This window comes from Pagrus major, chromosome 22 (genome assembly GCF_040436345.1).
Source record: "Pagrus major chromosome 22, Pma_NU_1.0".
Classification (NCBI taxonomy): Eukaryota; Metazoa; Chordata; class Actinopteri; order Spariformes; family Sparidae; genus Pagrus; species Pagrus major.
In genome coordinates this window covers 12,806,889-12,819,670 of record NC_133236.1, presented here as the reverse complement: position 1 = coordinate 12,819,670, position 12,782 = coordinate 12,806,889, and the positions used below count along the sequence as shown (strand labels likewise).

The 12,782-nt window shown below is 42.4% G+C and overlaps 1 protein-coding gene across 2 annotated transcripts; it reads left to right on the top strand.

The window, feature by feature from the left end:
* Nucleotides 1-188: 188 nt before the first annotated feature.
* Nucleotides 189-10,025, top strand: lats1 (large tumor suppressor kinase 1). 2 transcript variants are annotated; one of them, XM_073493093.1, is made up of 8 exons: nt 189-343; nt 955-1,401; nt 2,077-2,188; nt 2,892-4,339; nt 4,958-5,540; nt 6,605-6,787; nt 7,522-7,628; nt 7,709-10,025. In XM_073493093.1, exons 2-8 carry the CDS (start codon nt 1,054-1,056, stop codon nt 8,219-8,221), a joined length of 3,294 nt encoding a protein of 1,097 aa, XP_073349194.1. In that variant the 5' UTR covers nt 189-343; nt 955-1,053; the 3' UTR covers nt 8,222-10,025. The 2 variants fall into 2 exon arrangements, with proteins under 2 accessions (XP_073349194.1, XP_073349195.1); XM_073493094.1 differs by having other exon boundaries at nt 952-1,401.
* The last annotated feature ends 2,757 nt before the right edge of the window (nt 10,026-12,782 follow it).

Sequence of the window (12,782 nt, the reverse complement as noted above, 5' to 3'; positions counted from 1 at the left end):
TGGTTGATGGTTTAGAACTGGTTAAAATGAAAAAAAAAAAGATACATTTGTTCTTATTTGTTTGTTTGGTTTTTGGTTGTTTGAATCATTATTAAAGCCACTTTTATTAGACTTTTATTTTGAAAAGAGCCGGATGTGTGTCGCTCTTCCCTGTCTAGCTTGTTGCTGTTGTACTTGTCATTCAGACATCCCAGGAATTCAACACGACAAGGAACAAGCCAGCTCGGCACAACAAGGACATTTTAAGTTAAACTCGCGTCCTTGACGCCTAGTAAGGTCAAGGAAATATCGTTTGTTGTCAAAATAGGGAAAGTGTCGAGGAAGGCGGCAGATACAGACTCTGGTAAGTTGTCAGACACGGCTAATAGCTAACCAACTGTTGCCAGTTGTGTCCCGAGCTAGCAGCTAATTCGCAACCTGTTGTTGAATTAGCTGCTAGCAGCAAATGGATGCCTTTAACACACAGGCCGCGGAGCAACTGCTGCGCTTTCGACTTACTGCAAAGTAAAGTCGCGATAACTTCAGTTTGCAGCCCATGAGTCGCCATATGTCGGAGAAATTTAGACGAATGTGACAAACAATTTAATTTTAGCGCACTTAACGCAGCACAATCAGCGTTAATGTAGCTAGCGCTCTGCTAGCCCCGTGTTGCTAACGACGCTAGCCAGGGGACGGGTTCTTGTTTTGTTAGGGAATACTTTACTTTGAGCAACAAGTGTAGCTTAATGTGAAATGGCAAAGCATTAAAATACAACTTTTCTGCAGCTAAAGTATCATATTAACTCCGAAATATGTCAGTCTGATTTCTAATAATCATATTTCTAATGTCTATCTCTTCGTATCTGCTATTAGCTCTTTCTACATCTCATCTGTCCAACCAGTTCACTAATAAGATATGTACTCTGGATGTATGCTCATCTCACATTGCCTTTTCTTTTTTATTTCTGTCAGCAGAATGCAGATGTGAGGTCAGACCCCTGCCATCCTTTTCTGCAACCCTGGACTGAGTGACATCTTCTTCATCCCCCTCATTGTCATCATACATGCTCTTACATGAAGAGAGGGGAGAAACCCGAAGGATACAGACAGATGAGACCCAAAACATTTCCCACCAGTAACTACAGCGGCAACAGCCAACAAATGCTGCAGGAAATACGGAACAGCCTGCGTAACTTGTCCAAACCCTCTGACCCACCTAAAGTGGAAATTGGTGGAGCTGGAAAGATGCTTCCTGAGGACCCAAGGCAACAGGGGCGCTGCAGCAACCCTAAAAACCCCCACCATAAGGCTTTACAGGAGATCCGCAAATCCCTGATGCCTTTTGCCAATGAGCCCAGCACTTCAGGCCCCGAGGTGAACAAACACATGTCGATGGAACCCCCGTTTGTTGGGTTTGAGGAGGTGAGATGAGTGTTTTTTGTCACCGAAACCAGTCGTTGGATTTCATTCTAAATATAACTCTGTAATAGAGAATAATCTCTCTGTGTACTTTGTTTATTATTTGAAAAATGAAAAGTATGCAAAGTGGAATGACGATGAGCTTGTACAGGTGTCATTACAAAAGCAGTTTCTCAGTTGGCAGTGGCTACTTGTTTTGAACCAGTGATTGAGATCCAGGTCTGAAGTCACACAGTGTGCATTGCAATAATTTTCAGTCAAAGCAAGTTTAAACTGTTGGGAAAAGCTTACTCGCTGATTGGCATCATATTATTCTGCCGCTATTGTCATGATTGTATTATGTTTGTTTTTTTAAGCAACACCTCCAAACATTCCCTGTTTCCAGTTTCTCCAGTGTGAGGATTTGCTGCTATTCTCTGTTGTATATCATTGTAAACTGAATAACTTTGGGTTTAGGACTGAAAATAGGAAACTGAAAGATGTACACTTGGGATTTTTCACTGTTTTAGGACATTTTACAGACAAAAGGATTAACTGAGTAACCAAGAAAATAATTTGCAGATTAATAGAAAATGAAAACAATTTTAGTTGCGACTTTTCATCTATTTATTTGACAGCTCATTTGAACAAGAAACCAAACTCTAAATTTAATTTGTATCTTTTTTGCCTTGTGAACAGAGCAATATTCGCAGTGTGGGGGCAGATTATATGGGTAAGGTGAGCTACCAGGAGTCGATGAGGGAACAGATGGCTGCTGCCAACCCCAACGCTACAGGTCTGAAAGCCCAAGGTACGTAACTGTCCACTGGGACTAAATGCTGGGTTTCCTCTTTTATTTTCCATCAAGGTGTGTTCATTCAGCCTCGATAATGTTTCCAAGATTTGGGACATTAGCTTAAAGAAATGACAATACATGCTGACAAAAAGAGAATGAGTCACTGCATCATGTAATGGAACAAGTTGACTGGAAATTAGGTTTTTGGTTTTCATTTCATAATGAGCTCATTGTGGCACATTCAAGGAAAGTCATGACAATATGTTGGAAACTGTTTTTGGTTTCAACAGGTATTCAATGATTTTTGACAACTGGTCTGGACCTTTTTATTTAAAAAATACAATGTGAGGAAATACTGATCATAGGTGTATCTTACAACAAGCTACGTTTTACTTCAGGCTTCATAATTTTAGCTTCCATTCCTATTGCATCTAATAACATTGTACACACCAAGTTAATTACTGAGTCTTGGAAATGTGGCTCTGAGGTGAGAGCATACCGTACTTATGTGTGCATGTCTGTGTGTGAATTTAACATATTTTACACGGTGCAACAACTGTTGGCTGCCAAAAAACCTTATTAAGACTTGTTTATTTTAGTTTCAGTTTTAGATGGACTTGGGTTTTAATTATTTTGCTACAAGGACACACTGCTACAAGTTATACTTTATTTTTCTCAATTCATTTTGATTGTGACTTTGTTTTTTGTGTGTCTGCAGGAGCTCCTCATATCCAGCAGGCTGTGCTGAGGAGGCCGAGCTGGAAAGGTTCAAAGGAGTCTTTGGCTCCTCGACACGGTCCTCTCATGGTGGATGGAATGATGTACCGCTCAGACAGCCCCGGACCACCTCCCGCCTTCCAACAGGGTCACCCTGCCAACAGCCAGAGAGTCAATCCTCCACTGCCGCCTCAGGTGCGCAGTGTCACACCTCCACCAAACCGCGGTGCCATGTCTCCTGCACCATCCTGGGACAGCAACCCGTCAACCAAGCGCTACTCTGGCAACATGGACTACCTTGTGCCCCGCATCTCTCCTGTACCCCAGGGGGCCTGGACCGATGGCTACCAAGCTGCAGCACCTCAGAATCAGCGCGGGATCAGCCCAGTGCCTATGGGCCACCAGCCCATCATAATGCAAGCCTCCGGGGGGAATAAGTTCACCTTCCCCTCCAGCTGGTCACAGAGTGGCTCCCCACAGCCAGACTACATGGCCGGAGGCAGCAGACAGCCTCCTCCCCCGTACCCAGTCAATCAGAGCAGCCGACACAGTCCCACTGACCAGATGCAGGCGGGAGGACCTGCGTCATCTCCCTCTTACGTCAACGGTGGAAACATCCCTCAGTCCATGATGGTTCCCAACCGGAACAGTCACAACCTTGACATGTACAACATAGGTCCTCCTCAGTCCTGGTCTCAGGCTCCCAACCAGCCCCAGTCTTCCTCTGGCAACAACAGCAACCAGGATCTGTCCCCATCATGGCAGCACAACATGCCAGTCCGCTCTAACTCCTTCAACAACCACCAGCTGAATGGCAGACAGGCCCACCCAGCCAGCTCCCAGCCCTCTGCCACCACAGTCACTGCTATCACCCAGGCACCCATCCTGCAGCCAGTCAAAAGCATGCGTGTCCAGAAACCTGAGTTACACACGGCTGTCGCTCCCACACACCCGCCATGGATGCAGCAGGCTCCACCCCCTCCAGCTGCACCTGCTTACCAAGAACCCCCAGCCCCTGTACCTCAGATCCCTGTTGTCGCAGAAGTCCCCAGCTACCAGGGCCCCCCTCCACCCTATCCTAAGCATCTCCTCCAGCAGCAGGCTGCACCCTCCCCCCCTGCCTACAATCCAGGGGCCAATAAGCTCGGCACAGGCAGAGAGGAGCCCGCTGAAGAGGAGAGCAGCGGCGGTGACGGCTCCCGGGACAAGACAACAGAAACTCCTGAAAGCAGCACAGCGACAGAGAAGGAGAAGAAGCAAATCACAACATCGCCGGTTCCTGTCCGCCGCAACAAGAGGGATGAAGAACGGAGAGGGGAGTGTGGAAGAGTTGCGCTGTACTCCCCGCAGGCATTCAAGTTCTTTATGGAGCAACATGTGGAGAATATCCTAAAGAACCATCAGCAGAGGATTCGGAGGAGGAAGCAGCTGGAAAGTGAAATGAATAGGGTGAGAACATCAACCACCATAGTCACATAATTTTCTAATTGTATTCTAATTTTTGCTATATAAAAGTAAACCTGTCACTCTTTTCAAACTTTTTTTCTTACTATCTTGTGATCACTGTATTATCTCTCTCTGTGATTGTCTTTGTCATGCTGTTCGATATTTTCTTAGCTGTTCTTTCTCTTCCTTTCTCCCCTTGCTGTCACTAACAGCTGATCTAAATAAGGTAAAAGTATCTCTGCTGTCCTGTGCGACAGAATAGTCCACACACATCGGTTATTCAAGTAAGATTGTGTTGAGAGTCTGGTCTTCTGTATTTTAAATGTACTACATGCAGCATGTTGTGGCGGGAGGAAATGCATGCCACTCGATGACCTCCATCTCACTGATCATGTCACTGCTCGAGCATTTTTGTTTTGGACTGCAGCAACGATTAACACATGAGGAAAATGCGTTATGTTTGCATTTATAGGTCATTTTAATGCATTTTGTACTGGTTTCCTTCAGTGTATACAGTTTCTATCTAACCAGGACTACTTGTGTGTTTTCATGCAACTTTTTTTTAGCCATTTTGAGATCATGTGGCCCATTAAATCACTTTTGACTCTGTCCTGTGCTCAGGTGGGTTTGTCTTCAGAAGCTCAGGAGCAGATGCGGATGATGCTCTGCCAGAAAGAGTCCAACTACATCCGGTTAAAGCGGGCCAAGATGGATAAATCTATGTTCAAACGAATCAAGACCCTTGGCATCGGAGCCTTTGGTGAGGTGTGCTTGGCCAGAAAAGAGGACACAGGAGCGCTGTACGCCATGAAAACACTCCGTAAGAAGGATGTGCTACTGAGAAACCAGGTGGCCCACGTCAAGGCGGAGAGGGACATCCTGGCTGAGGCGGACAACGAGTGGGTGGTGCGTCTGTACTACTCCTTCCAAGACAAGGACAATCTGTACTTTGTCATGGAGTACATACCTGGAGGGGACATGATGAGCCTTCTCATCAGGCTCGGCATCTTCAAAGAAGAGCTGGCTCAGTTCTACATCGCAGAGCTCACCTGCGCCGTGGAGAGCGTCCACAAGATGGGCTTCATCCACCGGGACATCAAGCCTGATAACATCCTCATAGATCGAGACGGACACATAAAGCTGACCGACTTTGGCCTTTGCACCGGCTTCCGCTGGACACACGACTCCAAGTATTACCAGAGTGGTAGGTCTCACTTTTTTAATAACTAACAGTTCATCTAAAATATTGAATTATCCTCAAATCTACAATACAAACCGAACATTCTCAAATAAAAGTTTGTTTTAGAAATTATTGCTGTTGGGAAGAGGGAGCAAATCAAATTACCTGTGGTTTGATGGATTATGTGGAAAATTCAGCTTAAAGTAAATTATTTTTATTAGGTCGAAATTTTTTTAGTATAACATGGCTGCTACTAACAGTTTTATTTATTAGCAATTAATTTGACAGTTGGTGTCTTCATTCATTTGGTATAGACAGAAAATGTTTGAAAAATGCAAATCAGAGCTCAAATCGACTTCTTCAGATGACTTTTTGTCCCGAAACCTAAAAACATTAAATTTTTTATTATAAAACACTAATAAAACTAACAACTTTTCACATTTGAGAGGCTGGAACCAGCGAATTTAGGGAAATCTTGCATTAGAAAATGCAATTAAATTATAAAATTCTTTGCCAATTAATTTTCTGTCAGTTGACAGATCTTTTCAGCACTCTGGTTCTGCTTACAACAGAAATGCCATCCCTCTGTTTTAAATGTGGAGGGCACAATGCCAGTAATGAGTCAGGTATTAAAAGTGTTGAAGTGTCAGTCTTAAGGTGTGTGCTAAGGTGACAAAGGCAGCTGGTATGCAGGTCACTAGGTCCACTTTCAGAAAGATTGATCAGGTATTTTACAAAAAAATTTACCCAGTCAACTTTGTTTTTGTCTTAAATCGGCAAGCAGAAAATAAACAGCATGTAATTTGGATCTCCTTTAAACTGCCAGGAACAAATTTCTCTGCTGCTGAACCTGCTGTATGGAAATAATGAGATGACTTCTGGCAGTTTCAGTCCAAATAATAACTCTTGGCTTTCAAAAATCCAAATTCCTGGAACCCTTCATGAGACACAGTGAGAAGTCACATTCAGTGAATACTGTGGAAATCATGAAAACACCAAATGGAAGAACCATATACCTGGTAGAAAACCACATCTGATGAGTAGAATGAGTAGAGTAATGAGCACTGTGTTGTGTGGTCTCTTTCCAGGTGACCATGTGAGGCAGGACAGCATGGACTTCAGTAAGGAATGGGAAGATCCAGCCAACTGCCGCTGCACAGACCGCCTGAAGCCTCTGGAGAGGAGGAAGGCCCGGCAGCACCAGCGCTGTTTGGCACATTCACTAGTGGGGACACCCAACTATATCGCACCAGAAGTGCTGCTGCGAACAGGTACAGTGGACCTGTAGTTGTACTGTACTGTACTGTACATGAAGAGCTCTCCACCTTAAGATTGTAAACTAGGGAGTAAGGCTGCAACTGTCAATTATTTTCATTATCAATTAATCCAACAATGATTTTCTTTAGATTATTATAAGTATTTACTAAATTATGCAACCTATTTCTTCTGATAGTTTCCGATTCCTCAACTTAAGGTATCTGCAGATCTGCAGTACCCATCCAATCCCATTGTCCTCTTTTTTATATTTTACATTTATAATCTTTATACCTCACTGTGGAAACCGCTGGAAACATTTTTTAATGTGAGGAATGTAACTGAGAGTGGAAACACTGAATTTTATAATGACATTGGAAAGGAAACCATGACGAACTTGACGAGCAAGCGTGTGTTGAGCACTTGGAAGCGTGGAGGGTTGAGCTGGCGCTCATCACAGCCCAGAGTTTGCAGGACTGCATTTCTGCAGAACAGAAATGCTCCCTCACTGCTTTTTATGTGTGCAGGTTTTGAGACTAGATAGAAACAGAAGAGCTATATTTCTCGCTCTCTTTATCAGTCTTTGCCTAATTTTCAGTGCATCTGACACAATGTCTCCCTTCTTTGGATGCTGATTAGGATGTTTGTACCTCAAAAACAGTAGAAGCTTCAAATAATTTGGGTCAGCCCGACTCAAAACCTTTGTTCAAGATGTTGTTGAAGAGTGACTGACGTCTTTAATCTCCTCCAGGATACACCCAGCTCTGTGATTGGTGGAGTGTTGGTGTGATCTTGTATGAAATGGTTGTTGGACAGCCCCCCTTCTTAGCCACCACACCCCTGGAGACACAGTTGAAGGTATGTGAAGCACCTGCAGTGAAATGTTTTGCATCTACAGGCTGCATTGTCTCTAATGTTGTTTCTGCTGTTGAAACCAGGTGATAAACTGGAAGAGCATGCTGCACATTCCCCCGCCAGCCAAGCTCAGCCCAGAGGCGTCAGATCTTATAGTCAAATTGTGCCGCGGCCCAGAGGACCGCCTCGGCCATAACGGCGCTGACGAAATCAAAGCTCATCCTTTTTTCAAGACCATCGACTTCTCAAGCGACCTACGGCAGCAGGTGGCGCCCTACATCCCCACCATCGCCCACTCCACAGACACCTCCAACTTTGACCCTGTGGACCCGGATAAACTGTGGAGCAGCGACAGCGACGGCGAGGACAACCTCAACGACACCCTCAACGGCTGGTTCCGCAACGGCAAACATCCAGAACACGCCTTCTACGAATTCACCTTCCGCCGCTTCTTCGATGACAACGGCCACCCGTACAGCTGCCCCAAACCTATCGAGTACGAGGGTTATAACGAGGACGAGGCAGACTCGGAGGGCCCGACGCAGGAGGCAGCCAGCAGCTCAGCCACTCAGGGCCGAGACCTGGTCTACGTGTAGGACTGAGGACAGCTGAGCTGCTTGTACATAACGAGTTCATGGAGGGTGTTTGTGTGTGTGTGGAGGGGATTTAAATCCTTGAACATAGGAACATATGTTTGTAGGAGTCAGAATACTCGACAGCACACGGTCGCACTACAAGTTAAAGGAATAATTATGGGACAACACGCTTATTTCCTTTCTTGCCGAAATAAAGATTAGAAGGTCAACACTACTTGTATGTTTGTACAGTAAATATAAAGCTAGAGCCAGCAGCAACTTAGCTTAGCAAAAACAGTGTAAACGGCTCCTTTTAAGAGTCATTGGTTAACAAGATATTTGCCAAAATAGCAACCGGGAAGGGGACAGTAAGATAGGATACAAGAAAGACTCACTGTACAAAGACTGAACAATTCATCAAAATATCGCCGATATTGCAATATGGCATAACGGCAAAAATCACCATGTGTTGATAGTGAATTATCATTTTAAAATCCTTTTCAGCGATAATGTAATGCTACCTGTTTCCCCGTTTCCAGTCTTTATGCTAAGCTAAGCTAACCTGCTGTCAGCGCCACCTCTGTGTTTACTGTACCGACATGAGAGTGGCATCAGTCTGTTGGCAAGAAGGAAAATGAGCTTTGTTCTTCCCAAAAAATGTTCTTTCCTTTACACTATTCCTTTAATGCATGAAAGGTTCACTGTATGATGTGTTCAGAGGAAGCAGAAAAAAATCAGGGTGCTCTCCTTGACGACTTATCGCAAACCCCCCTTAAAGCCTTAATTTATTTAAGAAACTGTAACTGGTGATGCTAGTGTAGATGCTGTTTGAGTGTGGGAACTTGTTGGAATTACATTTAATGGTAAAAAAAAAAAAAAAAATCGTCTTAATTTATATTTTCACGTCTGTTGCAATGGGGATTTAGTGTCGTGACTTGTAGAAATTTGCAGGGATAAATTGCTCTAATTATTCATTGCTGTGCCTTTTTTTGATCGTTTTTCACCAAATATACAGAGGGTTAATAATCAGACTGGCATTTTAAATGAGAGTAGCAGTAGCTGATTGAACTACAGTAGCTTTTTGTTGTTTTATTTTTCTAATTTATACCTAAAATGTATTTATAAATTAAGTTGTATACAGTTGATGTAAATATATTTCTCCTCCCTGTCAGCTGATTTTTTTTTTTTTTCTTAGGGCAGGCCCTCGTCAGTGTCCACTGCTGCTGCTGCCTTCTGTCGATATGTTGTGTGCTTTTCTGTCTCAACACTAATTCACAGGACTCTGAATGCATTTAAATTGTTTAACTAAACTTCTTTTCATCACAATTCATTCTTCATGCTCGTCTCTCAACCAAAGCACTAAATAGGTGGGTTTAGACTTTTTCTTTTCCAACAACCCACCGTTAGAAAATAATGATCACAGGACCATGAAGTTATAAAGCAGACATGCCTTGCTTTAAGGCACCTAACCACTTCATCATACGGTACTCTACATTGTTTCTGCTCCTGTCTTTGAGAAACACTAAAGCTGACTATCACGTGCCTCTGTATTGATTTTTAAAATATAAACTGGATTGATGGACTGACGGTGGAGAGCAGAACGGCTCTCCATCACATATGATGATTTTGTAACCCGCTGTACTTTTTGTTTGTGTTTAGGAAAAGATCTCTGAATGTAGTTATGGACTTAATGGTGACCACTGGCCTTCTGCACTGGTTTTGTGTTTTCGTTGTAAGTGAGAGAATTTTATTTTTGTGTACATCGTTGCTCTGTGAGGTTGGGTACAGGGAAGAGGGTGATAAATAAAGAATGTAAAGAACAAAACATGTTGTACATGCACACCAACCGCGTTGTATTATTATTAGCATCGTCAAGTAGAAACATGACAGTAATGGAGATTTCGATTAGGGCAGCAGCGATTAATCACTTTGTTGCTATTTGAATAATCCAGTAAATTGTTTGTCATTTTTTAAGTAAGAAAAGTCAAAATTCTCTGATTCTTAAATGTGTTTATTTTCTCCTCTTACAGTAAACTGAATATCTTTGGGTTGTGGACAAAACAAAAGGATGTCATCTTGAGCTTTGAGGAAAAACCGATTGAAATTTTTCACCATTTTCTGACATTTTATCAATTGCAAAAACAAACTGACAGACTAATCGTGAATGAAATCGTTAGTTGCAGCCCTAAAATTATTGTCACTATCAATTAACCTTATTGATAACAGTCCAAGATGACATCTTTAAATGTCTTGTTTTGTTCGACGAAGAGAAAAGCAGCATAATTTCTATATTGAAAAGCAGAAACTGGAAAGTTTTGCATTTTAGATCAGATATTCAACATTTTTCTGAATATCTGACTGCCCATAAAATGAATTCATTTAAAGTGTGTTACTTTGGCTTTGACGCAGCATGCGATCTGCAGAGTAACTAGTAACTAAAGTTGAAGTGAAAAGTACAATATTTGCCTCCGAAATGTACTTGCATTTCATTACTGCAGACTTCTAAACATTCTTAAGAAATTCCCTGACTCTCTTCTGGGTCAAAACATCCAAGTTTACTCATGCAACTGAATTTAAAAAAAAAATCTATTTGGAAACCCGTCTAAAGTGTCACCGGTGTTCTCTTTAATGCTGATAGTGTGGCGCTGAAGAACTACTTCTCATCAAACATATCAAACTTCAGAAGGTTTGTTGATCTATCCCCATGTTTACAAGCCTTAGTATTAAATGATCTTAGATGCAGAAATGCCATGTTGTTACAGGGAAAAATGTCTAAAACTTAGAACTTCAACCTTTAAATATGTCCCCCCAAGAAAGGACTTTGTGTTGTCTTATTGCCCTTTAGTAATAAGTATTAGAAACTTCCTGGATAGTTCACTGATAAGAGTTTCCACACAGACAGAAGCTCAACATGAAAACTATTGTGAAGAGGAAAAAACTGTTCTGATATAGATAGATGTTGACCGCACAGTTTAGTCTCGTTAGTATAAAACAGGCAGGCTGGTGTGATGAAGTTAAGGCTGCAGCCACCAGAGGGCGCCAGACAAAGATGCTTCCAACAGCAGTTACTATGGTATAATGGGCTCCTCTACAAGCCCCAGTGGACCAACAGTGAACCCTGTGATTTTTCAACATATAGCAAGCAGGTATTTTCGACAAATGTATTATCCTATAACATGTTTTCTTTCCCTTTTCCACAGGGTGAGTCGCTCCTTTGTTTTTATTGTAAAATGCAACAAGAGAAGTGTCCAGCACCTCACACCAACACTTTGATATTTAAGTCTTCATTCTGGGATTTTGGAGATAGTTTCACGTATAAACATTCTCCTGAGGCAGAATGTGATGGTTTTCCAGATATTTGTCCAGACAGACTCGTCATGGGACTGTACAAGGTGTTGTCTTCGTTATGACTATAATTCTACTTACAGATTAACTTATTTCTTAGTTAATCTTACAAAAGGAGTTAGTTTGACCCTAAAAGTTCCCACCTGAAATATGTTACACTTCTTGTCTAGCTTAAATACGAGCAGACAGTAAAAGATATGATTCCTAAAGTTTGAAAACTCCTCTGAAATTGAAATTAATGTGGTTCTTTTGTATTTGTATATCAGCAGTTGTCCACAGTGCTGCTCCTGATGGTACAGGGACTCGATTCTTCTGCATGAAAATAAGTGACAGGAAATTTGCTTATACCGTGTGACACAAACCAGGGACCAGAAATAAAGTTGCCAGTGATGAAAGCATTAAAAACTCATAAAAGGCAAACAATAGATTTTGAGGTTAAATTCTGTGCTTTCTTATAATTTATCCCGGTTATTTGCAGCCTCACATGAAGAAACAAAAAGGCAACTCAGTGTGATCATCAGGCTTGACGAGCACAGCTGTAATTAACCATCACTGACATTAAAACTGGCTGCATTCCACTTGATCAGCAAACGTGAACTTTGACCTGAAATCTGACCGGACACACATTCTTTAATTCATCGGTATAATGTGATTTAAAAAAAACTTAAGACGTGTGACTGAGCTCCTAAGACTCCTCTCACTGACTCGCAAGAGAATGACTCATCAAAAATAAAGAGGCTTTAAAATGGAGCCACTTACGGGAGAGATACAGTTAGGCCGAGTTAAACTCAACACTGGAGTCTACTTTGATGTTCATACTACTTGCTCCCGGATTCCGACTTGAACACATTGAAGCAGGAACAACGGAGAAATGGGACCGTCTGAGGAGAACGTGACTGCAGCATACCACTGATGTCAGCCTGTTGGAGGAGTTAACACTTTAAGTTAGCCTCTGAACATTGCAGCTAAAAGTGAATGCCTGTCCTATTGCAGTAAGCTGGCTAGCCAGTGGCAAGTGAAGCGAGACGGCTGTTGTCATGGATACAGGTAGTCGTGCGAGCTCTGAACACCGAGAACGGCTGTTCTATCGTCACTTTTCTTGTTATACCGGTTTCTAAATGTGGTCCATGAGTAGATCTGGTAAAATATCTTTTAAATGAAGCGTTTCTCAAACTGTATGCGATACAGAGCGACTCCAATGCCTGGTAGTGAGTAGGATAGATGTGTTTTTAATATA

What these genes read in the sequence shown, in the direction of transcription:
- lats1 (XM_073493093.1), top strand. Translation starts at nt 1,054, where the DNA reads ATGAAGAGAGGGGAGAAACCCGAAGGATACAGACAGATGAGACCCAAA. An exon ending in TGGAAAGTGAAATGAATAGG is followed by an intron (nt 4,340 to 4,957) that starts GTGAGAACATCA and finishes TCCTGTGCTCAG; the next exon opens with GTGGGTTTGTCTTCAGAAGC. An exon ending in AGAAGTGCTGCTGCGAACAG is followed by an intron (nt 6,788 to 7,521) that starts GTACAGTGGACC and finishes AATCTCCTCCAG; the next exon opens with GATACACCCAGCTCTGTGAT.